This window comes from Achroia grisella, unplaced genomic scaffold (assembly GCF_030625045.1).
Source record: "Achroia grisella isolate CSIRO2021 unplaced genomic scaffold, CSIRO_AGI_Agris_v1 utg633, whole genome shotgun sequence".
In the NCBI taxonomy this organism is placed as follows: domain Eukaryota; kingdom Metazoa; phylum Arthropoda; class Insecta; order Lepidoptera; family Pyralidae; genus Achroia; species Achroia grisella.
Window position 1 is genome coordinate 547,967 of NW_026712969.1, and position 26,911 is coordinate 574,877.

Here is a 26,911-nt window from a genome sequence, read left to right on the forward strand (position 1 = left end):
TTTTAGAATAAAGGTTTTTTGAAGGAAATTCGAGATCTTCAACCCTTTCTTGTTACACTGTAATTAATTATTTATGTAAAAAAAAACATCTATTAAAAAGAGCAACACACAAGTTTCTTGCTCATTCTTCTTGTGATGAATCTGCATTCCGAATGAGTGGTAGAATCAAAATATGACTATTCAAAAGTGCTTGTAATGAGTTTATTTGAATAAAGATTATTTCTATTCTATTCTATTCTATTCTAGAATAATGGTTATTTTGAAGGAGATTTGAAGTTTTCAACCCTTTCTAGAATAAAGGGTTTTTGAAGGAAATTTGATGTCTTCAACCCTTTCTAGAATAAAAATTTTTTGAAAAAAAAAAATTCTTGAAATTTCCATATATTTGGGGCCTCGGTAGTCTAGCGGTTTAGCACATTGCCTAACTTTCTATGGTGGCGGGTTCGATTCCTCGCACGGTACAAACATTTGTATTAATGAGTATGATTGTTTGTATCGGACTATATGAGTGTTTTCTTTGTATAATATGTTACTTACATTTACAGAAAAATTGTATATTTTTTTGTAAATACATACATATATACAACATACAAACATATATACATACATATACGTAGAAAACACGTATGTATTTATATTTGTATGTTATTATTTATAGAAAAAACTTAAAATTCATAGCGCTGATAATATCATCTGATTGCACTAAGAATGAGTGCGTAGCGGTTTCTATGTTGATTATCGCATGCCTCTTACTTGTTACTGTGTTTTTATTTATTTAAAAGAGCAACACATAAGTTTCTCGCTCTTTCTTCTTTTGAAGAGCCTGCGTTCCGAATGAGTGGTAGAACAAAAAAAAGACTATTCAAAAGTGCTTTTATTGAGTTTATTTCTTCTATTGCTTTCTATTGAATAAAGGTTATTCCATTTCTAATACTTTTCTAGTACCCATAATACAAGCTTTGCTTAGTTGCGAACTAGATAGCGCTGTGTTAATTGTCCAGGGTTATTATATCTTTATTCATGTAGGTCTATCACAGACTCTTATGATATTATTATAAGCTCGTATTCTTACAAAATCAATATTAAAATATCTTTATTCATGTAGGTCTATTACAGACTCTTATGATATGTCAAATCTACCGTCAGTTCGGAATGATTTCGAGTTGAGAAGAACTGACAAGAAACTCAGCTCGTATTCTTACAAAATCAATATCAAAATATCTTTATTCATGTAGGTCTATTACAGACTCTTATGATATGTCAAATCTACCGTCAATTCGGAGTGCTTTCGAGCTGAGAACTGACAAGAAACTCAGCTGGTATTCTTTTCAAATATGGCTGTATATGATTATTATTATTATAGTTTACTGAAAGAAATTTTTCAGTGAACATAATTAACTGCACTGAAATATTTCAGTCGATAAAGTGCCGAGGGATAAAGGGGAATGTACCTTTAGGAGCCCTTTTGTACGTCTACGTTTTAGGTTTTAGTCGGGCGATGAAAGTCGAAGCTGTACTTGTGGCCATGAAAATGTATACATGTTTTTTTTTTTTAAAACCAACAGCGAAATACAAATAATAACAAAAAACCTTTCATACAGTATTGTTTATAAGTGCACCCACACATTTTAGGATTAGCCCCGAGTCTTGATAATTACCCCTTCTTATCTTTATCAAAAAGCCATCAAATTAAATTTCATCAAAATAAATTTTCATTAAAGTATAATTAAGCAAAAGTGGAATTTTTTTATAGTACATACAATTTTTCCACTTTTGTTTAATTATACTTGAATGAAAATTTTAATACTTAAATATAAGGCCAATTAAAGGTTTTCTCACAATTACAATATTCAGTATTACAACACTAAAGTATTATCATATTATTGTTCTGTTTATCCACAAGTCTAATTTATACAACACTAACTGATCCCGCACACTCCGTTCCGCCTCAGAATAAATTTCTGAACGCATCCCGTTTGACAGAAATAAAATTGTTGTTTTTAGTGTTCTCCATGCAATTTCTTCATATTTTATCACCGTTTAAGCCTTCCCTGGACCTCCACGAATATTTCAAGACTAAAATCAGCCAAATCGGTTCAGCCGTTCTCGAGTTTTAGCGAGTTTTATATATGCTTATACAATCTAATTTATGCAAATTTTACTAGTTTCTTACTACGAATGATGTTATTAATATATAAACGAGAAAGTTTGTGAGTATGGATGGATGTTTGTTACTATTCGGTGACAGCCTCGGTGATCTAGTGGTTTAGCACACCGCTTTACTATCCGATGGTCATGGTTTCGATTCTTCTCACGGATCAACATTTGTATTCATGAGTATGATTGTTTGTATCGGTCTGGGTGTTTTCTATGTATAATATGTATGTATTTCCAAAATATGCATCCATGTATGTATATCAGTTGTCTAGTACTCATAATACAAGCTCTGCTTACCGTGGGACTAGATGGCGCTGTGTTAATTGTCCAGGGTTATTTATTTATTTATATCAGTTGTCTAGTACCCATAACACAAGCTCTGCTTACCGTAGGACTAGATGGCGCTGTGTTAATTGTCCAGGGTTATTTATTTATTTATATCAGTTGTCTAGTACCCATAACACAAGCTCTGCTTACCGTGGGACTAGATGGCGCTGTGTTAATTGTCCAGGATTATTTATTTATTTATATCAGTTGTCTAGTACCCATAACACAAGCTCTGCTTATCGTGGGACTAGATGGCGCTGTGTTAATTGTCCAGGGTTATTTATTTATTTATATCAGTTGTCTAGTACCCATAACACAAGCTCTGCTTACCGTGGGACTAGATGGCGCTGTGTTAATTGTCCAAGGTTATTTATTTATTTCTATCAGTTCTCTAGTACCCATAACACAAGCTCTGCTTACCGTGGGACTAGATGGCGCTGTGTTAATTGTCCAGGGTTATTTATTTATTTATATCAGTTGTCTAGTACACATAACACATTCTGTTCTAAACTAATGGCGCTGTGTTAAATTGTAAAGAGAGTTATTTATTTATTTATATGTAGAATAGAAAATAACACGAAAATTACTTACCCAGTGATTTTGATGGCGCTGTGTTAATTGTCCAGGGTTATTTATTTATTTCACACGATAAATAAAAAAACACGAAAATTACGGCCTAGATGGCGCTGTGTTAATTGTCCAGGGTTATTTATTTATTTATATCAGTTGTCTAGTACCCATAACACAAGCTCTGCTTACCGTGGGACTAGATGGCGCTGTGTTAATTGCCAAGGAATTTATTGTGTTCTGTATCGTTTATTTGTCCGCAAGTGTAAGCTTCTACAAAGTGCCGCACCGATGTGTATTCCACGCGGGAAAGCGCCCGATTTCGAGAAAGCTGCACGAAAGTGGGCACTTTTAAAAACACATTCAGTTCTAAACTAATTTGTTGGAAACAGCTCGCTTAACAGTTAGTAAAGAGAGTTAGTTAACCGACTTGTAGAATAGAAAATAACGACGAAAATTACGGCCCCAGTGATTTTGTGGTTTAGCACACCTTCGATAGTCGCTGGTTCGATTCCTAGCACGATAAATAGAAAATAACGACGAAAATTACGGCCTCGGTTGTCTAACGGTTTAGCACACCCTCGATAGTCGCTGGTTCGATTCCTCGCACGATAAATAGAAAATAACGACGAAAATTACGGCCTCGGTTGTCTAACGGTTTAGCACACCCTCGATAGTCTCGGGTTCGATTCCTCGCACGATAAATAGAAAATAACGACGAATATTACGGACTCGTTGGTCTAGTGCAGTTATTCCCAAAGTGGTCTATATCGACCACCAGGGGTCTATGACAAACTGCAAGGGAACTACGACAGCGATCATCTTGTTTGTACCATGCGAGGAATTGAACCCACGACCATCAGAAGTAAAGCCTTAAACAGTGCTAAACCGTTAGACCAGTTATTCCCAAAGACCCCTGGGGGTCAATATAGACCATATTGACCCCCAGGGGTCTATGACAAACTGCAGTGGGTCTACGACAGCGATCATCTTGTTGTTTTTACTTTATGTTTTTAACACTAAACTTTACTGCAGTTAGAAATTTACGAAAAATCAATACCAGGTATGAATGGGGGTCTACCCAAAACCGAAAAATATGGCAAGAGGTCTACGACATAAAAAGGTTTGGGAACGTCTGGTTTAGCGGATGCACACCGCCTTACGATGGTCGCGGGTTCGATTCCTCGGACGGCACAAACATTTTTATTCATGAGTGTGATTCTTTATATCTGTCTAGGTGTTTTCTATGTATAATATGTACTAGTTGTACCCGCGACTTCGTCTGCGTAGAAAAGTGACCCTGACTAAAAATTACGATTCTTCCATACAACCTTTCATCTTTGGGTTGTAAAAGGGTTATTAGGGAGCTGAAAGGGGTTCAAACCCCTTGCAACCTTTTTTCACATTACAAAGTAACATATACCCTATCTCAGGGTCTAGACTAATTGTGTACCAAATTTCATTTGAATCGGTTCAGTAGTTTTTGTGTTTATCTGTTTATTCCGGTTAAAATCTGAAATGGCTGGACCAATTTTGACAGGACTTTCTAGGCTACTTTTATTTTAGAAAAAATAATGTTAAATTCCACGCGGACGAAGTCGCGGGAAGCTAGCTAGCTAGCTACTAAATAAATAAATAACTGTCCATAGAGACATATAATTAAAAAATTAATAAAATCGATAATGAGTTGACCAAAATAATGTGATTTAAACAGATTAATAGATAAAATAGAGCGATGACCGCACGCCCACCGGCACGGGGACCATAAAATATATAAGAATATCCGCTCCATTTGTCCGTCTGTTCACATGTATATATATCATACGGCTGTCATTGAACAGAGGGCTAAGATTCGGCGCGTACGCACCTACATAGTGATGCGCGAGTGGAAATATCGATATGTCGATAATTTTCAATATTTATTCAAATTCAAATTCAAAATATCTTTATTCATGTAGGTCTATTACAGACTCTTATGATATGTCAAATTTACCGTCAGTTCTGAGTGATTTCGAGATGAGAAGAACTGACAAGAAACTCAGCTCGTATCCTTTTCAAATAAATGTTGTACATGTTTACAATAATACAGATTCATTTTAAAATAAGAGAATAGAGTGACCACCAGCATAAGCTATTGCAAAAATAAAAAAAAATCTAATCAGTGTTCGTAACCCGAACAGACCAGACAAGCGGAACCCGTTCACTAGTATGACGGATGAGTCAACATATAACGACGTATTTGACGACCTCGGTGGTCTAGTGGTCTAGTACACCGCTTTACGACCGATTGTCGCGGGTTCGATTCCTCGCACGGCACAAACATTTGTATTCATGAGTATGATTGTTTGTATCGGTCTGTGTGTTCTCTATGTATAATATGTATTTACGAAAAAAAAATATCTATGTATTCGTATCAGTTATCTAGTACCCATAACACAAGCTTTAGCTAGCTTAACTTGGGTCTAGATGGCGCTGTGTGAATTGTCCTGAGATTATTATTATTATTATTATATAACTTTCACATTTAGTACACATTATTAATACAGTTTATTGGTAATCTATTGATAACTTTCAATATTTATATTTAAAACTAGCTGTTTCCGCGACTTCGTCCGCGTGGAATTTGACTTTATTTTTATAAAATAAAAGTAGCCTAAGTTACTCATTGTTACATCAGCTACCTGCCAAAAAAAGTTCTGTCAAAATCTCAGCCATTTCAGAGATTAGCCGGAACAAACAGACCGACAGACAGACAGACAAAAATTGTTATTTTGGTATATGTACCATATATATATTCATATGCATGTAGTAAAAAACGGTTATTTCAATATTACAAACAGACACTACAATTTTATTTATATATATAGATTACACGTAAATACATATTTTAATATAGTTACACGCGAAAGTAAAGTTTATTATATATATATATATATATATATAGTTATAGTCGAGAGATATTTATCTTTGATGAGATTTAACATTAGCCAATTTTTTTTATACTACGATGGTGTATCGATGATGGTGATGGGTAATCAACTTCGTCTGCACCGACTAACAGTTTAGCACACTGCTTTACTTCTGATGGTGGCGGGTTCGATTCCTCGCAAGGTGAAAATATTTCTACTCATGACTATGATTGTTTGTATCAGTCTAGTTCCTTTCTATGTATATTTTGTATGTAGAGAATTAACTCCTTCTGGTAGTTGGTTAAAAAATAACATCATCCCTTCACAGATATGGTAAAAGAAACAGCAATGAATAGATATTGTAAACTTGTAAAACACACAATGGCCGTTCGGAGGACGTGACCGGCAGGCAGCGAGCTCCATTCATCGATACACACTAATCCCATCACTAGAGGAGTACGCACGATCTCTTAATAATATTGTAGGTCACTTGAATCCATTGTAGAAATATTTTAAGTGCCGCTTCCTGCCGCTCGTACTCGTAGCGGCATCTGGTACGTCATCGTAGAGTGATTTTGGAAAATGGTAATGAAGAACGTATTTAGAAAATTGTAATGAGGCATTTTGAAAATTGTAATAAAGAACGTATTTGAAAATTGTAATTAGGCATTTTGAAAATTGTAATAAAGAACGTATTTAGAAAATTGTAATGAGGCATTTTGAAAATTGTAATAAAGAACGTATTTAGAAAATTGTAATGAGGCATTTTGAAAATTGTAAAAAGAACGTATTTGAAAATTGTAATGAGGCATTTTGAAAATTGTAATAAAGAACGTATTTAGAAAATTGTAATGAGGCATTTTGAAAATTGTAATAAAGAACGTATTTAGAAAATTGTAATGAGGCATTTTGAAAATTGTAATAAAGAACATTTTGAAAATTGTAATAAAGAACGTATTTTGAATTTCATATTTTTTCTTAAACATCATAGAGGTATTATCATAGAGTAGACATTTTGGAAAATGTCTTAAAGAACATATTTTATTTTCTTAAATATTAGAGAGTGACAGAATCTTGTAATAAAGAACGCATTTTAAAAATTGTAATAAAGAACGTATCTCGAATTTTATATTTTTTTCTTAAAAATTCAAACGTGCCAGTTGGGAGCGGAGAGGTTACACAATCGTTTAATAAAGAAGGCATTACGAAAATTTTCATCGTTGAATGATTTTGGAAAATTGTAATGAAGAACGTATTTAGAAAATTGTAATGAGGCATTTTGAAAGTTGTAATAAAGAATGTATTTTGAATTTGATATTTTTTTTTAATATTAAATAATAAATAAATAAAGCCTTAATTTGTAATAAAGAACGCATTTCGAAAATTGTAGGAAAGAAAACATTTCGAAAATTCTAATACAAATTTTCGAAATGTTTTCTTTCCTACAATTTTCGAAATGCGTTCTTTATTACTAATACATTTTGAAACATGTAATAAAGAACGTATTTCGAATATCGTATTTTTATTTCTTAAATATTAAAAAACGCCAAGATCGTGTAATAAACAACGCAATTCAAAAATATGAGAATTAAGTAATAAATAAGACATTCTGAAACATGTAATAGAGAACGCATTTTTAATTTGTTATTTTTTTTCTTAAATATTAAAGAGTGCCAGCTCTTAATTAGATAAGTTTGAAGAATGCATTTTGTCAATTGTAAGAAAATAGCTGCTTCCTGCCGCTTGTACTGGTAGCGACATCTGGTATATCATTATTGAATGATTTTGGATAATTGTTATAAAGAATGTATTTTAATATATTTTTTAATTTAAATTGTCAATAGACTTAATTCCAAATATGTTTTTTATTACAGGTTTCAAAGTATATTCTTTATTACAATTTTTAAAATGTTACATAAATTTGCAATAAAAAATGCATTTCGATAATTGTAATAAAGAATACATTTTGAAACATGTAATAAAGAACATATATAGAAATTCATATTTTATTTCTTAAATATTAAAAGAGTGCCAGTTCTTAATTACATAATCTTGTAATAATGAACGCATTTCCAAAATTGTAATAAATAAGACATTTTGAAATATGTAAAGGAACGAATTTTGTATTCTTTTTTCTCTATTAATAGAGTCACAGCCCGGCAGACGTCCACCGCTGAACAAAGGCCCCTCAAAGAGTACCAGCTCTTATTTACATAATTTTGTAATAAAGAACACATTCTTAAAATTGTAATATGAACATTTTGAAATATGTAATAAAGAACGAATTTTTATTTGTTTTTATAATTTAAGAAGAAAAAAGAAGTATATGCGTCAAAATGCGTCGCGAAAAGCATCCGGTAAGTGACGATGATGATGTCACCTGATGGTAAGTGATTACCACTGCCCATAAGCACCCGTAACATCAGGGGAATGTAGGTGAGTTGGCGGCCTTTTAATTATGATAAAAAAAAAAAAGAATAAGCTCTTAAGTTAGTATTAACTACTAACTAATGTATGTAAAATATAATATATATGTATTTATTTTGTAATTTAGCATCCCCTCTAAACACATTGAATAATTAAAACTTTGGCCGTATCGAATCACGGCTGATGTACTACATAATTTCATAATCCAAAAAATGTGATAATAAATACAATAGAGTAACAAATAAAAGTTGATAAAAAAAAAAAGTTCCTTAATTGAAGGTTTCAATATCGTATCGGTTCGGAAATACCATCGCTGGAAGGCGTTCCACAATGTGGTTGTGCGTGGCAAAAAAATTATGAAACAACACACTGTGGACGACCGTGAATACTCAATTATAATTTAAAACATTATATAAATATATCTACGCATTCGAAATTACGACTCATCATCTGCTTCTTCCTTATCCCATTGATTTGTGGTCATCGTAATGTTTTTTCTCTTCCATTCATTCCTGTTCGCAGTCATCTCGTTATTCACTCCCTTTCTTACCATATCCTCTTTCACACAGTCCATCCATCTCTTTCGGCCTTCCTCTGCCCTTATTGCCACATTCATATGTAACAAATAGCATTCGAAATTAAGAATGCGATATGAAATTAAAAAAAAAACTTTTTTTTATATAATACATAGACATTAATAAAAAGGTTTGTAGATCTAGCCGAATACCACTAATAATTATTTACAGGTATTACCACACGTAAAGCCTAGGTTATGTGGATTAGCACAAGTTACCTGACACCAATAGGGTGGACTGGTCAGCTTTGGATAGCAACTGGGTGACGTTGTTAGAAGAAATAGGAGTTTCAAGTTACTTTAGGGTTACAAATAACAGTATGCAATAATTCCTTTGCCAATAAAAAAGCAAGTTTACACTTTCCCGCGCTTTAGTGTAATAATATTTTTAATGAGTTATATTCTTATTTCAAATAAGCGGTAATTTAATTTAACAAGAACTAACATAGAAATCCAAAAGAAGAAAAAAAAATCAATATAAAATTGTGATTAAAATAGTTACTAAATTCTATATATCTGTTACATTTTGACTTATATAGTTGCAAAGGAGTTAGAAGAGATAGTATATACAAAACTAATTCAATTCGAAATTTTAAATATTGTCTCTTGACAAAATAATTTTGAATCGAAATTTGAAATTTGATTGTCACTCAACAAAATAATGTTGTTTTTCTATATAGGCAGGCAAAGGTTAGAACCATACTGCCAGTTCTTCAGTGCTTTTTCATTTTCTTTATTATTTTTTTATTAAGATTTTCAAATCTGTTGTTTATATCAATTTTGCTATTAAATCTAATTTGTATATGACAGTTCTTCTAACTTATTAGAAACAAATGTATATGGATTTAGTTGACATTTTAATCAGGATTCAATGTTAATTCTTATTTATAGATTTTAATGAAAAAAAATTAAATAGCAAGGAATTAATTTACTTATATTACATTTTTGTTTATAGCAACTCTACTTGTAACTTGAAACTGGTTGGTTATGACTGAGCGAGAAGGGGTAAACAAATACGTCGGAATGCCCAATACAGGAGAAGAAGCGAATAAGGGGTGACAGGGTGAACGAAAAGCTGTGAGCCCGTTTGACAGTTGGATGCCGCATATGTCAAATAAATGTAAAATTAACATGACAACTACCGAAGACAATAGTTGTATATGCTGAGTCCTTTTGCCTTTCCCTGAAACGGGAAAAATAAACCAAAAAAAAATTGACATGACAATTTTTTTTTGTTCTGTTTGTCCTTTAACGGAAAAGTAAAGGGATCTGCGCCCATACAGCTATGTCTACATGTTTTCGTGTTTTTCTTATTTATTTTTTTATGTCTTGAATTGTTGATATACATGACAAATGAATATCACATTTACATTCTATTTTTATGTACTTAATGTATTTGATCTATATTTATAGTCAAATAAAAAAATATTACTAAATTGATTAATTTATTTACATTACATTTTTATGTCAATAGAGTTAATAATAAACTGTAATTTATGATTTCATTAATTATAAATATTGTAATTATTAACTCTTAAAAGATATTTAAAAATTTATTTTCAACAACAATTTTATTTAATTTAACTTTCGCTTTTAATACATCATCATTATTAATATCTTTAAACGTGTTTAAACAATAATTTAATGGTAACTTTTGGTATAAGTCGAAACGTCGAGAGGTAAATACCATTATTTACCATAAAATTATTCGTGTTCGGACCCGTTTTAATATATCAATAACATGATTGTGTGTTTGAATTTATTACTTGTTTTAAATACGTTTCTGAAATTGGTTTTAATTTTTATTTATTTGTTTATTCATCCAAAATAGCAACTAAAATTGTTATGTCAGCTAGCATAGTGCAATAGGTCCTTATAGTTCTTTATGATCATTATTATAATATAATCATAGAATCATTAAAATAGTCATTTACGGAATAATAATGGAAAATTATAAACAGTTTTAAAACTCTAATTCTATATACTAATGTTATACATCCCTGTACTTTTGTTGGTCTGTGTTGGACTAAGTTGATTTTTTTTTACAATCTGTTTTAAAGTTGATTGTTTTAGGAAATAGGGTTACACATATGCGGCTCACTGATGGTAAGTGATTATTAAATGTTAAAACTTGCTTGCGGCTCGTATGCTAAGTGATTATAGTTAATTTAAAAAATATAGTATTTAGAATCCGAACTGTCAAACGCAACCGATAGGGTTATGAAACGTAAGCACCAGCTACCGATATCTATGTTAGAGCCCATTTCGACAAACTGACATTGACAATTGACATTTGACATTTGGATGTCAATTTGACAGTCGGGAAAATGTCAAGGGTGGGCTGTGCTCATAATCAGATATTAACTGAGTTCATAAAGTATCTACGTATTGTTTTGTGCCTATTTAGTTTTTATTGGAGTTTCTATATGTTATTATTATGTTTTTATTAATATATTATTACACTACAACAAGTATGAGGTTATATCTGTTTAATAAATGTTAAAACTTATGTTTGTTTAGTATTCAGAGCTAAATGACGTCCGAATTTGACATTTTATATCAATCATATTTGATTTCAATATGCAGCCAAAAATATTTCAGAATAAATAGTATAAAAAAATGTCGTATTTATAATACTTAATTTTTTTTTAAGTAATACGATAATGATAGTTTTATAACTTTGTGTGAAAAATTAATAAAATATTTAGCAAAGATTTCAAACAAGAACTAGTTTTTTAAATAAACTTTATTTTTTAATCTGAACTGAGGGAACTGGGTTTCGTGGCACAGGTTCACCTATATCAAAAGCCAGGGCTAACTATATTTAATTGTACCGTACATTTATAAAGTTTATTATTATTATTATAAAAAAAGAGTCCTAAAAGTATTGTTCGATGAAATAAGATCTTAAATTTGCCAAATATTTTTTAAAAAGTTAAAAAATAAAAAACTACTTTTTTAAATTTACTTTTTTTTAAATTGAATGGTTAAATGACGCGTAGTAGTTGTTCAACGTAAAGTTATAACCGTTAAACATTACAAAATACATTATGAACACAGCCAATCCCTGACAATGAGCAACGCAAGGTTGGTAAGGCAGGGAACCACACCAGTACCAACTACTCACAATCTCTGCAGGTGTCTCTGTCTCATGAACAGACCGTCAGCCAACTGGCCGATACGGTTATTGTTCATTTTCCTGGAATCCAAATACACAAATCGAATATAGTTTGATTGGTCGCTGAAAGGAAACGAACTGGCTGGTTGTAATGAAACAAAGTCATATTCTTTTTTTAAACATAACAACTATGTTTCACATGATCGCTACGTTTAAATAAAGAATGTGAGTATTCTTTTTTTAAAATTAGCAATTAATGACATCAAACTTAGAATGAAATTATATATAATAAATATATTAATAAACTACTGTTGATACTTAAAAATAATATTTAAAACAATAATTATTATCATTACGGATGTAATCCAGTATGGTACTAACCTGGTAAATATTAGTATTCACCAGATGATATTCAAATTGCTATACAAGTCAATAAAAAAAATAAAACGCAACGGACAAAAGTATAAATCAGTTATTTTTTCTTTTATAATTCCAAGTTGACATTGTTTCATTGAATTAATGAAACAATGCATTGGATTGCATTCAATGAATTCGCTATATAAATAGAATAATAACTGTATTATTTCCCCACATTTAAAATTTGGAATGTGACGTCACAAAATCGAAAAGTCTCTCCAACATCTCCCCCTCCCTGAAGAATAGGAGTCCTGAATTTGTTTCACGTTTTTTTCACGAACTCTATCCCTCCTTTAATTTCACAAAATCTAATAATCTGGAGGGTAAGGGATTGTTAATAATGTGAACTAATCCATTGCTAGCAATGTACCAAATCAGGTTCCTGGTGAATTTGTCACGATGGGCCAACTGACCTGACCTCATGCTCATCTTGTCATCCTCCACTGGTGCTTCGCTAGCGTAAACCATTAACGCAGGCGGGTGCACCATACTATTATCATCTATTAAAAAAAAAACCTAAGAATCTACCCAACATTTCCCCCTCCCTGAAGAATAAGTCTTGAATTTGTTTCACATTTTTTTCACGAACTCTATCCTCTAATTCCTATGTCACAACATTTAAGAATCTTCCCAACATCTCCCCCTCCCGTGAGAATAGAAGTCTTAAATTTGATTTCTAATTTTTTACATCTATGCCTTCTTTGATCCTTTAGGACCCTTAACGTAATTTATGACCCATTATTATAAGCACACTTTTTGAACTACCCACATAAGACCTAAGAATCTTCGTCATATGTTTTTTTAGTTGGATATTATTCATCTTATGGATATCCAATCTCCCCGACAGGAGAAGAGGTACAGTTAGACTCGCAAAACCCCCAGGCATCCCAAAGAACTTGGGATACAACCTAAAGTACCTTAGTATTCTGTTATGGGGGAAAAGGGGCTTGTAAGTCATGTGCGCTGATGACACCATTGCTAGCAATGTACCATATCACGTTGACCTCCACCTGGAAACCTGATGATTTCACATGTGCTAACTGACTCGACCTCATGCTCATCTTATCACTCTCCACTGGTGCCCCACCAGCGTAAACATTATCACAGTTACACCATAAGTTGCATACAGTTAGTGCACCATCACATTATCATCAATAAAAAAATACACTGTGATAAAACAAATGTTTGTATCACATTATTTAGAAAATATGTACTTACAGTCGTTCCAATCCATTCAGTTCAAGAAACGCGTCCCTTTCCACCGTGTGGATTAAATTCTCCGAGAGTTGTCTGTGAAAAACAAAAAAGAAATTATTACTTTACGGCTAACGCTCAAACGCTGATTTGGTACATTGCTAGCAATGGATTAGTTCACATTATTAACAATCCCCTGCCCTCCAGATTATTAGATTTTGTGAAATTAAAGGAGGGATCGAGTTCGTGAAAAAAACGTGAAACAAATTCAGGACTCCTATTCTTCAGGGAGGGGGGGATGTTGGAGAGACTTTTCAATTTTGTGACGTCACATTCCAAATTTTAAATGTGGAAGAAGTGGGGAAATAATACAGCTAAGTGGTCCCGGAGGGGTGGTCTACCCACAGAGACCCACACTCTTTCACAGTTGAGCAGGGCGTGATAGGTCGCCCTAACGAGATAGGGTCTGCCCTACACCACAGCGCTCCAACAAAATGGCCTCACACGCTTCTACAATTGAGTAGGGCGTGATAGGTCGCCCTAACGAGATAGGGTCTGCCCTACACCACAGCGCTCCAACAAAATGGCCTCACACGCTTCTACAATTGAGTAGGGCGTGATAGGTTGCCTAACAACGAGATGGGACCTGCCGTACCATTTACAAGCCGAGTCCACGCAACGGAGTCGTAATAGAATGCTTACGTGATCTCGCAACTCCAGCAATGGCGCTCGTAGGTACTCCGGGTGGTTGTTTGAATCACACACACCCCCTCGTCAACCCTCTTAGGGGGGTGGGGGACTTTCGAAGATGTGTGGTTTCTTAGTGAGTAAGGATTCCATACAACGCCTCGACAATGCTCTACGTGGAGACGGTCTTTCGAAGATGTGTGGTGTCTTAGTGGGTAAGGATTCCACACACTTCCTTCTTCCGAAGAGAAGACCGTTCCTCTACCAGAGCGCCTCCTCTGACGGAGGGGCGATCTTTTAAAGATTTTTTCAAAAATATAAATTAAAAAAAAAAAAATTAAAAAAAAAAGTATAAAAAGGTGTTATAGTTTTTTATTTATTTATAGAGAATGACAAACAAGCTTCCTACTTAATAAGTGGTAAGGACTCGAATATAAAAAAAGTGAAAATTAAAAACTTACAATATTTTCAGTTCCTTCAGGTTTTGAAAGTCGCTCTGGAAAATTATGGTTATGTTGTTGCCCTGGAGGTCTCTGAAACAATAAAAAAAATAATTAATATTTGTTTATCTGTATCTAATAACTAGCGAAGTGACCCGGAGTCGGTCGTGTCCTCTGTAACTCTAAGCCCATGTACTGGAATTGTGTTAATTTTTTTGGTCGCTTTTTTGGTCACGGCGGTGACAATATACGCAGTGTAAATAGTTGTGTGTTTTATTGCCCTCTATAGTAAATCGTGTTAAACAAGGTTCATACACCAAAATAACATTTTTTACAATTTTTTCCGGCTAATCTCTGAAATGGCGGGACTGATTTTGACGGGACATTTTTTGGCAGGTAGCTGATGTAATAAGAAGTATAACTTGTTTTTATCGTATTTTTGATTAGCCTAGCTTCAGAACTAGTGTCATACTTGGAAATTGTTTTTTTAGTACTCGTAATCATAGAAAAAATATCCTTAAGGGGCTGCTGTTATAGTTAGGGTCCTAAAAGACCGAATGTATGAGATTTTAACGTAGTTTTGATATCTTCAAACAAGGCTAAGTTTTTGCCAACCCTGGTTTCTGTTCCAGCCCTTTCACAAAATAATTAAGCTAGAGTAACTTAACTCGTGCACTTAGGTTAAGTGAGCGAGTGAGCCGAGCAGACCGCTGCTAATGTAGCATTAAGTTGGGAATAAGTTAATCATCTTATATTGGCCTAATTTATTTTTGAACACGGTTATAATATTTTCTACAGTTCCGGCTGTTGATGAAATTATTTCTTTTTCATAAAAATGCAAAACAATCGTAATGAGGTCTGTCGTTGTGTGCCCGGGCCTGCGTAGGTGCTCGGTTGATGTGATTGAGATCATCGTCTTTACGAGGATACCGCTAGGTTACCAAGCTCAGCTCAGATAGACGTAACTTGGATCCCTATTTAAAATAGAATAGAATAGAATTTTTATTAACTCGTTTTTACAGTAATAACATAAGAAATACAAGAATGATTTACACATTAAAAAACGGAGTCAATGTGGGCCACAACTCAGCATAATGCTGGAAATAGTTTCCAGCGCTGATTTTCAGTTGGGCCCTCAGTACGGACGCGCAAATATTACAATTAAAAAATACGTATACATTAACTTAATAAATCAGATATTATGCAATTAAAATAAAAATAATAATATCAAGAGAAAAGTATATAAATAATAAAAAGTAAAATTATATATTAATAATCTTAAATAATAATCCTAAAACATTATATACGTAATGGATAAAAGAAAAAATGAACAATTATAAAGAAATAAAATAAAAATAAAAGAAAAAATACCCACATTGATGCGTACGGTGCATTTTATGTTTTTATTTGAATGGGGGTCAACTGGAGAACGGAACAGAGAAGCTTTCAACTGGTCTAACGTACCTAGCTTTGACCATCGTTGAAAACTTCACTGGAAACCACGAAGATTTCCAGTGGAGACCGCGTGGAGACCGCGTGGAGATCGTGGAGGTTTGCCTTTACGGTATTTTGTTTATATTAAAAAGAAAGAAAGAAAATTGTTTATTTGGTAATTGTATATTAGGAACATTCCTTAACTTTCCCCTACCCTTTCGCATTTAACACTGCCTGTAACAGCCTCAATAAAACGGGCATACATAACACATTTATAAAGAGGTCGTAAAGTGTTCTTTATGGCACTCAAATAGCATACATCGTATAAACATCTAACTTATCTAACTAGCACGGGAGGTAATGATTTTTAACTGTATGCCCTCAAAAATATTTGTTTTGTTTTATACAGTTTATAAATAGTAAAATTAACAAAAGTGAATAAAATTAGATTAGATTAGAAAATTATATTGGAAAAATGCTAACCTAACCTTAAGTTAAGTTTATTTGAATAAAGATTATTATTATTATTAAAAAAAAAAAAACACGAAGAATACACACAAAAGTATTGCTTGAAAAGCTATAGCTTCATATAACGGCCTACATTTTTTTTATAGCACCGGGGACAAACGAGTCGCGGCTCACCTGATGGTAAGTAATTAACGCTGCCCATGAGCACCCAACACCAGGGGAATTGCAAGTACGTTGTCGCCTTTAAGGAATTAGCTGTTTTCTTGAAGGTTTCAATATCGTATCGGTTCGGTTTTTTTATAGGGTATTTTGGGCTATAATTAGGTGCTAAACCTGTAGCACTGCGACCTACATAGATCTATTGTGCTCGCCCTTTCTCAGAGCTCGCTACCTAGACCCGTCAGAAACAAGAACAGCAACACCAGGGGAATTACAAGTGCGTTGCCGGCCTTTAAGGAATAAGCTCTTTTCTTGAAGGTTTCAATATTGTATCGGTTCAGAAATACCATTGCTGGAAGGTTTCCACAATGTGGTTGTGCGTGGTAAGAAGTTTCTAGAAAACCGCACGGTGGAGGACCGCCATTCATCTAGATGATCAGGGTGGTATTTTAGTTCCTGGCGTGTGGTACGGTGGTGAATTATAGCGTAAACACTGAAAAGTACATACAAAAGTAGAGCTTGCAAAACTTCATACAATAATTCTTGCCAAAAGAGTAAAATTGCACCAAAATTTCGTCTAAGTAACCTAATCAGCAGATTTTGCCAAACTGAAGAGGAAACGCCACTACACATCGTATGTGGTTGTAGCCCTCTCATGCATAAACGAAATATCTCCTTTGGAAAATTTACACTCTATCCTGAGGAAATAAAAACCATCGCAGCTAAGAATATCCTTCAATTCTTGTCCCTGACGGGTCTAGGTAGCGAATTCTGAGAAAGGGCGAGCACAATAGATCTACATAAGTAGGTCGCAGTGCTATAGATCTAAGCACCTGACAATAGATCAAACACTCTAATAAAAAAAACTAACGTAATACTGAAAGTACGGGTAATAGATAGTATTAATTTGATCACCACAGATAACCAAAGAGACAAATTTCTCCTTCTTATTCTATGGATTCTCGGTGCGGATGCCGGGTCCATCGTATGGCAGAGAGGGAAATTCCGAGCACTTCTTTTATTTAAAATTACACCGTTAAGCCACAAAAAACACGACTTTATCGATAAATAATAATAAAAATATGCATTCTTATAGATAAGCCAAAAACTTTAGCAAATGTATATAAGATCGCACATGACTATCCATCATTCAAAATAAAAGGAATCTAGATCACGATAGGCTCATCTAGAAAAGAGTTTCATAAAATACATTCAAATTAAGAACCGCCTTCCATTTTCGTTTAAAATACAAATTTCGATGGTTTATTAGATATATGGAGTATCTATTTACATGAAATAAAACAGCAATAAGTATATAAATTACGTTTATATATATATTTCTTTAAGAAACATGTAATAAATAACAAATCTGAATATTTAATATAATAATATGTCATCGGTTTACCGGTCCTAAGATTAAGCAGGCAACAATAAAAATGGGTCCTTTGCCTCTCGGTGAATAATGTGAAAAAGAAATTGGATTACAAAAAAAAACATAAGCCGTGGCCCTTCTAATCGCCTTAGTGGTCTATGGCACGAAATCCTCTTATGTCATAAAGTAACACGGTAATGAAATTATCGTAAAATCATAACAGAATTGCGCGCGTAACTGTCAAATATATAGGTTATTTTCTATCTCTTTCAAGCTCGAGTGATTTTATATCCGTCTCGCTCTAGAGAATTGGCGCCAATTTATTTTCAAAATGGCGGTCTAGTTATTTCTTATTATGGTATTATAGGGTTGTATTGCACTATCGTAAAACGAAGGAGTTATTGGAAAAATAAAAAAAAAAAATTTATGGGTGATAATTGAATGGTGCACGAGCCTGTGCTAACGGTTTACGCTGGCGGGGCACTAGTGGAGGATGATAGGATAAGAAAGAGGTCATTATTTGACGGCCATGGTGGTATAATGAATGAATTATTTTAGATTAGGTATATTTTTAATATAGGTACGTGAACTGTCATCGTTACACTACTAAAGAATCAATGACAATTATAGAGTAAATAGATAATTAAAAAGTTATGTCATATTCAAAAAAATTTAAAATATTCAAAATATCTTTATACATGTAGGTCTATTACAGAGTCTTATGATATGTCAAATCTACCGTCAGTTCGGAGTGATTTCGAGATGAGAAGAACTGATAAGAAACTCAGCTCGTATTTATTTCAAATAATAGTGGAACAAGTTCATAATAATACACAGTCATTAAAATTCAAATTTGGGAGAATAGAGCGATCACCAGCATATGCTATATAAAAAAAACAAAAAATCTAATCAGTATTCGCAACCTGAACAGACCAGTCCCCACATGCAGCACCCGTTCACGAGTATGACGGATGAGCCAGCCATCATTGCACTCAACCATATTAGAGGGAGCACATCGACCCGGCCCATCACGCCGCCACAAGTTTGAACTTTATAGCGAGCATGACTGTTTCAAGTTACTCCACTACGTCATTTATATTATTTACAGCATAAACTGTAATAAGCATAGACAATAATTATGTTAGTATTTGTATATATATATTTACTTTATTTATATCTACTTACTTGTATTTATTTTCATGTTATTATCAAATTCAAATTCAAAAATCATTTATTCATGTAGAACATTTTAGCCGCTTATGAACGTCAAGTTTTTACATTATAATTTTTTTCCCTACCGTCCAGTTCAGTATATAGGGTACTGGCACTAGTAGTCGGCCCCGCACCAGTACTCAGCCTTTTTCGGTTTAAAACCAATAGGAATAGCGCTATAACAGAAAATACCTAATCAAATTATTTTCAATAGCTTCTATGACTTCTCATTGGTAGAATTAAATCCAAACATAATAGCTACGTGGCTGCGAAGTACATTAAATATGAATCTATTTCGACGTCATCGGCTGACGAGGCGACATGCGGCGTGCGCGCCATTTTTTTATTAGTGAGAAGCGTTCACAGAAACGGTAATTTATTTCATTATTTTGTTAATTTTAGGCCACATTGTATTAAAATTTGCATTAATTAATAGTTTTGGCATTGTAATCAATGAAAAGTGTCATGTTTTTCTTAAGAATTATTAAATAATGAAGTGGCCGACTACGGGGTCCCAATTTTATATTCATTATCTAGTACTCAACCACCCCTGGCTGACTACTGGTTTTAACGCTGTTTGTCAAAAACCCAATAGTCGGCCACTTAAATAGTTAGAGTTTGTTACATGACTGAGTACTGGTGACAGTAGACCCAGTGTTCAACCGTCCATATTTAAATTGTTTTTTATATAGTTTTTTATAGCTCTAGATTCTACCAAAAGTAAAGTGAAGGAGACTACAAAGAAGAAAAATTATGATTATGATAAGGAATTGAGCGTAAAATGCACAAAGACAGGCTGTGATTTAGTGGAAATCAAAACAAAATAAAATTAAAATTCTCAGTAATATACTTCTATATCCTGTTAGGTGTATATACGGCCTCCTCACCGATTACGCTTTTTATAATAGTTGTTGTCAAATATAGATTGACATCAGTCTAAATATGTTATAAAAAGAGACAATACATATTCTGCTGTAAACGTATATATTATTTATTAGTAAACTCACCATCTCAACAAAAAAGAACCCCATCACAACATCTGGCGACCGTGACTTATAAGAAAAATGTTGAGATTAAATAAATTACGAACAAATTTACGCCGACTATTCACAAAGACTGGGAACCAGTTATCAGAGTTATTACAGGAACCCATACCAAATACTTCGGAAATAAAAGCGTGTCATTCACTATTTAAGGGTATAGCAGACGAATTATTTAAAGTAGATAAAGATATTTACAATGAATGGGTGTATGACGACGAAACAAATGAAGATGAATTTTACGCAGATTGTGAAACGGCAGATGAATTTTTGACTAAATGGATTACTCTAGATAATATGTATCAAGAACTTATAGAACAGCAGAATAAACGTCAACCTGCCTCTCAGTTACCAGTCGCATCATCTGAGAGACAGGATATAAGTGCAAGAACACCAGATGAAAATATGAGCGTAAATGGAGAATCAATAAATAATATAATGAAGAGACGATTCACATTACCAAAGATTGAGCTGAAAAGGTTTGATTCCAATGTGAGGGAATCCGCTCTCTCTGAGGAGATTTTACGTGCAAGAGAGAGAGACGTAACCAACTTGGAGAACTACTTCAATTTTTTAAACGAGAAGTTGACAGTGATGAAAAAATCGAGTTGGACAAGTTCGTTTTTTAAAGTTATATAAAAGAAGTAAATGAACCGACAATGGAATATATTTCATCGGGTATGAGTAAGAAATACGAAGGAGATGAAAAGATAGAAAAAGACGTAAGGAAACATTCTTTGAAGTATGAAAAGATTACTTACGACTTTAAAGAAAAGAAGGAAGAACAAAAACTAGATACAATTATGACATCCGATGATTATGAAGAAGTGGAAAATAAATTAGTAATGATTATACAAAGAGAATATTTTCAAGCAAATGACGAGTTTAAGAAATTGAAAAAGAAGACTATTTTTACAGATGAAAAGGGTATGATAAGAATGAAAACTAAACTAATTCTGAGTAAAGAGGAAAATAGAAATTTTAGACATTTAATAATATTACCATCGAGTAGTGTAATTCTACTTTATCTAGTTCAAGACAAGCATATCAGCTGGAAATTTAAGCCACCGGACCCTACTTGGTGGAGGGGAGGTTGGGTGGAAAGATGGTACCCCTGGTGGGAAGGGATAGCCAGAGTAGCCAAGATTAAGACGAACTCTGATGTATTCGTACGCCCCTTTCAGAGGCTTTACCTTCTAGAAGCTCATTTACTATAAGCTATCTGATGAGTACTTCATGTCTGCGGGAGGATGTTAGGTGTATATACGGCCTCCTCACCGATTACGTTTTTAATAATAGTTGTTGTCAAATATAGATTGACATTGTTGTAAATATAATATAAAAAGAGACAATACAATTATTCTGCTGTAAACGTATATATTATTTATTAGTAAACTCACTATCTCAACAAAAAAGAACCCCACCACAACATTATCCTGAAACTCCTGACACAGAAGGAGAAGGACCTGTAAGGAAGATAAGCTCCTAAAAAAATTGTTAATCGGCGACTTTTAGAAAGAAGAAGAACTTGAAATCTTTTTAAATACTGATGTTACTAAAGAAGTTTCCGACTGATTTAAATATAAGTTAGATAGGTATTTGATTGTTGTGATTGTTAGGGCACAGTTAAGTCCTTTTAGGTTCTATGACCGGACTAATTATTTATTAATGTTCTTAATCTTTAAGCTTGAAACTATTGATCTTAAGAGAGGCTGACCACTGGTGGCAATATGACTAGTTTTTGGCGGCTGAGCACTGGTGAAAAGTGCCTTATTTTGTTAAAAAGTATTTTTCACTTTATTAAAGGATAAATTTGTAATTTTTGTTAATTTTGTAACAAAGTTTAATAAATGAGTAAGTTAAATTATACAAAAGACTTTCAATTTACTCTTTCTAATATTTTCTTATATAAGTTTGAACCCAGACTTACCACTAAAAGGCTGATTGGTGCCAGTACCCTAGATCCAATTGAGAAGAACTGGCAAGAAACTCAATTGAAATACTTTTTTTTTTAAATCCAGTTTTTTTACAATGCATAGGTACATATAGTGTGTTATGTCTAACATTAAATGAACATCCCGTGCATGAACACCTATTGCCATGCACACTCGTCACTCAAGTAGGTAAACGTTTAGTGAGTAATAGGCCTTGCTCAGTAAATATGATTTAACAGATGTTTTGAATTTATTTAAGGGTAATTCCAATATATCCTTTGGTATCTTATTGTAACATTTTATACCTATTCCTATAAAAGACCTATTGACTTTTTCTAAACGATACTTGGGGACAGTAAGTTTGTCTTTAAATCTAGTATTAATATTATGAATATTGCTGTTTTTTGGAAATAAGTCAAGATTTTTATGAACATATAGGATATTTGAATATATAAATTGAGAAGCAACGGTGAGAATATTGCCCTCTTTGAATTTCTCTCTTAATGAGTTACGACTCTTCATGCAGTAGATCGCTCGAATGGCACGTTTTTGTAATATCTTAATAATGCAACCACTAATCTCTGTTTATCTCATAGTCGACTGGGAGAAAATGACCTTAGAATAGAAAATCATTTATTCAAATAAACTTAATTTAAGCACTTTTGAATAGTCAACATTATTTTAAATCTACCGCTTATTCGGAAAGCTGTCTCATCACAAGAAGAATAAGCAAGAAACTTGTGTGTTGCTCTTTTAAACAATCCTTATAAGTTTACATTTACAAGTCGAAACGTGTGAATACAAACTACCAACAAAATATAAAAACACAATATACTTATGGTGTTAAGTCCTCCATTGGTACCTTTATTTTTGTATTTGTACATTAAAGTTTTAATAAATAAATCTATACTTATAATAAATCTGTAGAGAGGTCAATTCTGTACATGAAATATATTTCCAAAATAAATATCAGGCTCTGATTAGTGATCGATACTGATGCCAAAAATGCAATCAGTAAAATTTTTGTTTGCCTGTCTGTATGTTAGTTATAGAAACAAAAACTACTCGACGGGTTTTAACGAAACTTGGTACAATTATTATTCATACTCCCGGGCAGGTTATAGTATACTTTTCATCACGCTACGATCAATAGGAGCAGAGCAGTGAAGGAAAATGTTAGGGAACACATCACAACCACTGAACCGTGAGGAAGATCATAGGCTACTTATTTTTAATTGACAGCCTCGGTGGTCTACTGGTTTAGCACACCGCTTTACTATCCGATGGTCGTGGGTTCGATTCCTCGCACGGTACAAACATTTGTATTCATGAGTATGATTGTTTGTATCGGTCTGGGTGTTTTCTATGTATATTATGTATTTATTTACAAAAAAAATTGTATCTATGTATTTATATCAGTTGTCTAGTATCCATAACACAAGCTCTGCTTACCTTGGGACTAGATGGCGCTGTGTGAATTGTCCTGGTTTACTTTGTATTTATATCAGTTGTCTAGTACCCATAACACCAGCTTTGCTTAGCTTGGGACTAGATGGCGCTGTGTTAATTGTCTTGAGATATTATTATTATTATTATTATTTTACGAAAAACGACGGAAACGCAGACGTAGTCGCAGGCAACAGCTAGTAAATAAATTAAACTCTTAAAGATTATATTTGTTAATTGTTAATTATATTTGTTTTCATTTTAAAAATATCGTATTTTTTTTACAATTAAAAGAAATATAATTTAAAGATTGTGATACGAGATTCCGTTTCATATCTCAATTGGTCACACATCCGTGTGAAGCCGCGACGCAGAGCTAGTTCTTAATATATTCGGAGAGGGCCCGGGTCCCATCCATGTCCCGTAATTAAGATTCAATCGCCGACAATTCTCACATTAAACGATTACGATCGTTAATTGACTGCCGGTAATTAGTGCTTCAACATGGCGGCGCGGCGTAGTGTTGGGAAAAATCGAACTTGTTCGACAAAAAATAGAGCTGTAAAAATAATAGAAAAAAGTCATTTTTCAAAATTAGAAGCTAGAATTGCCTCCTTTTATATAAGTCAATTAAATTAACCACGCCGTCTTAATCATTATCTAAATACTTTTAAAATGATATATATTACTTCTGTGTAAATTTATCTTTATTATCTTTAAAGGAAAAAATAATTTAAATAAATTTAAAAACTTTGAATGTTGTCTTGTAAAAAATGTATATTTTGAATATTGCCATTTTTCTATAACCGTCGATATTTCATTATTTAAATCGATAAATAATAATTTTATTTGTAAAAGATTTTGGACACATTATTATATCATATATATATCCCATTATTTGGGGTCGGCGCAGTATGTATTCTCTTCCACTGCTCTCTATCGGTCGTAATCTAAAAATTTCTTTTATTCATATCATCTTTAACACAATCCATCCATCTTTTCTTAGGGCGTCTCCCTTTGCATCCATCCACATTCATATTATACACTTTCCATAAGACATGGTCCTCATTCCTCCGCATAACATGCCCATACCAGCTCAATCTGTTACCTCGCAACTTTTCTATAACCGGCGCAACTTTCAAACTTCCTCGTATATACTCATACTCTAGTATACATATAATAAATTTCTTGTCAGTTCTTCTCATCTCGAACTAGTCAGTTCTCATCTCGAAATCATTCCGAACTGACGGTAGATTTGACATATCATAAGAGTCTGTAATAGACCTACATGAATAAAGATATTCTGAATTTTTGAATATATTTAAATATATCCACCAGTTGTCTAGTACCCATAACACAAGCTCTGCTTAGTTTGGGACTAGATGGCGCTGTGTGAATTATCCGGAGTTCTTATTATGATTAGTTACTAGCTACTCGCCCCGGCTTTTCACGGGTGTACATGTATTATATATATAAACCTTCCTCTTGAATCACTCTATCTATTAAACAAACCTCTTTAAAATCCGTTGCGTAGTTTTAAAGATTTAAGCATACATAGGGACAGACAGCGACAGCGACTTTGTTTTATACTATGTAATGATGTTGTTATTGAACAAACGGATCTTACAAAATCTTCTTACAACAAGCGTACAAATATTTAAGTTAAATAATTTGACCTTTGAAAGCCTCGATAGTCGCAGGTTCGATTCCTCGCACGGTCCAAACATTTGTATTCATGAGTATGATTGCTTGTATCGGTCTGGGTGTTTTCTAAGTTCTATGTATTATTGTTTTATTCTGTTCTTATGTATTACTAGCTGTTACCGCGACTTAGTCCGCGTGGAATTGAACTTTATTTTTCTAAAATAAAAATAGCCTAAGTCACTCATTACATCAGCTACCAACCACAAAAATTCCCATCAAAATCGCTCCAGCCATTTCAGAGATTAGCCGGAACAAACAGACAGACAGACAGACAAAACTTGTAAAATATGTTATTTTGGTGTATATACCGTATTTATATCCATATCCATGTAGTAAAAAACGGTTATTTCAATATTACAAACAGACACTCCAATTTTATTTATATGTATAGATTTCTGTTATCTGTATCTGTCAATATTTACATAAAAACAAATTATTTCTGTCCGTTGTCTAGCATATAACACAAGCTCTGCTTGGGACTAGATGGCGTTGTGTCAATTGTCCATTGTTATTATGATTATTATTTTTACATCACTTTAAACAGACAGACAAGTCTATTATCAGATTAGATAATCAGATTGCTGAGTGCACCGTAATTTAGGGTCGCCATGCACGTGCTAAAACCACGTGAAACAACATTCATAGGTTTTCCCCATTTTTAATTGAATGACAATTATATGTTACCTGTAAGAAAGCTTTAAGTTTAAAGCAATAAGACCGATTTTTGTTTAGCACAATTATACAGTTTTTTCGGAAATATTTTTCTGTACGCTATAAAGAGTTAAGTTCTAGTAAAGTTTTGAAGGTTATTAAAGATATATATATGTATATTCAAATTCAAAATATCTTTATTCATGTAGGTCTATTACAGACTCTTATGATATGTCAAATCTACCGTCAGTTCGGAATGATATCGAGATGAGAAGAACTGACAAGAAACTCAGCTCATGTTGTACATATTTACAATAATACTATTTCATTTAAATTCAAATTTGGGAGAATAGAGTGACCACCAGCATATGCTATCGCAAAGAACAAAAAATTTAATCAGTGTTCACAACCTGAACAGACCAGTCCCCACAAGCAGCACCCGTTCACGAGTATGACGTATGAGCCAGCCATCATTGTACTCGACCATATTTGAGGGAGCACATCGACCCGGCCCACCACGCCGCCACAAGTTTGAACTTTATAGCGAGCATGACTGTTTCAGGTTACTCCACTACGTCAATTATATTATTTACAGCATAGTCTGTACCGATCACAGTTTTCACCCATTACAATATTAAATTTACATTATTTATATATATATATATATATATATA

General features: G+C 33.3%; 1 protein-coding gene across 1 annotated transcript in view; it reads right to left on the reverse strand.

The window, feature by feature from the left end:
- LOC131849067 (protein slit) overlaps positions 1-26,911 on the reverse strand; it is a 125,429-nt gene that overhangs the window by 68,481 nt on the left and 30,037 nt on the right. The window contains exons 2-4 of the mRNA XM_059199052.1: positions 14,839-14,910; positions 13,715-13,786; positions 12,089-12,160 (exon numbers count right to left, since the gene is read on the reverse strand). Of these exons, the coding sequence (XP_059055035.1) occupies positions 12,089-12,160; positions 13,715-13,786; positions 14,839-14,910 (216 nt within the window). The remainder of the gene's footprint in view (positions 1-12,088; positions 12,161-13,714; positions 13,787-14,838; positions 14,911-26,911) is intronic.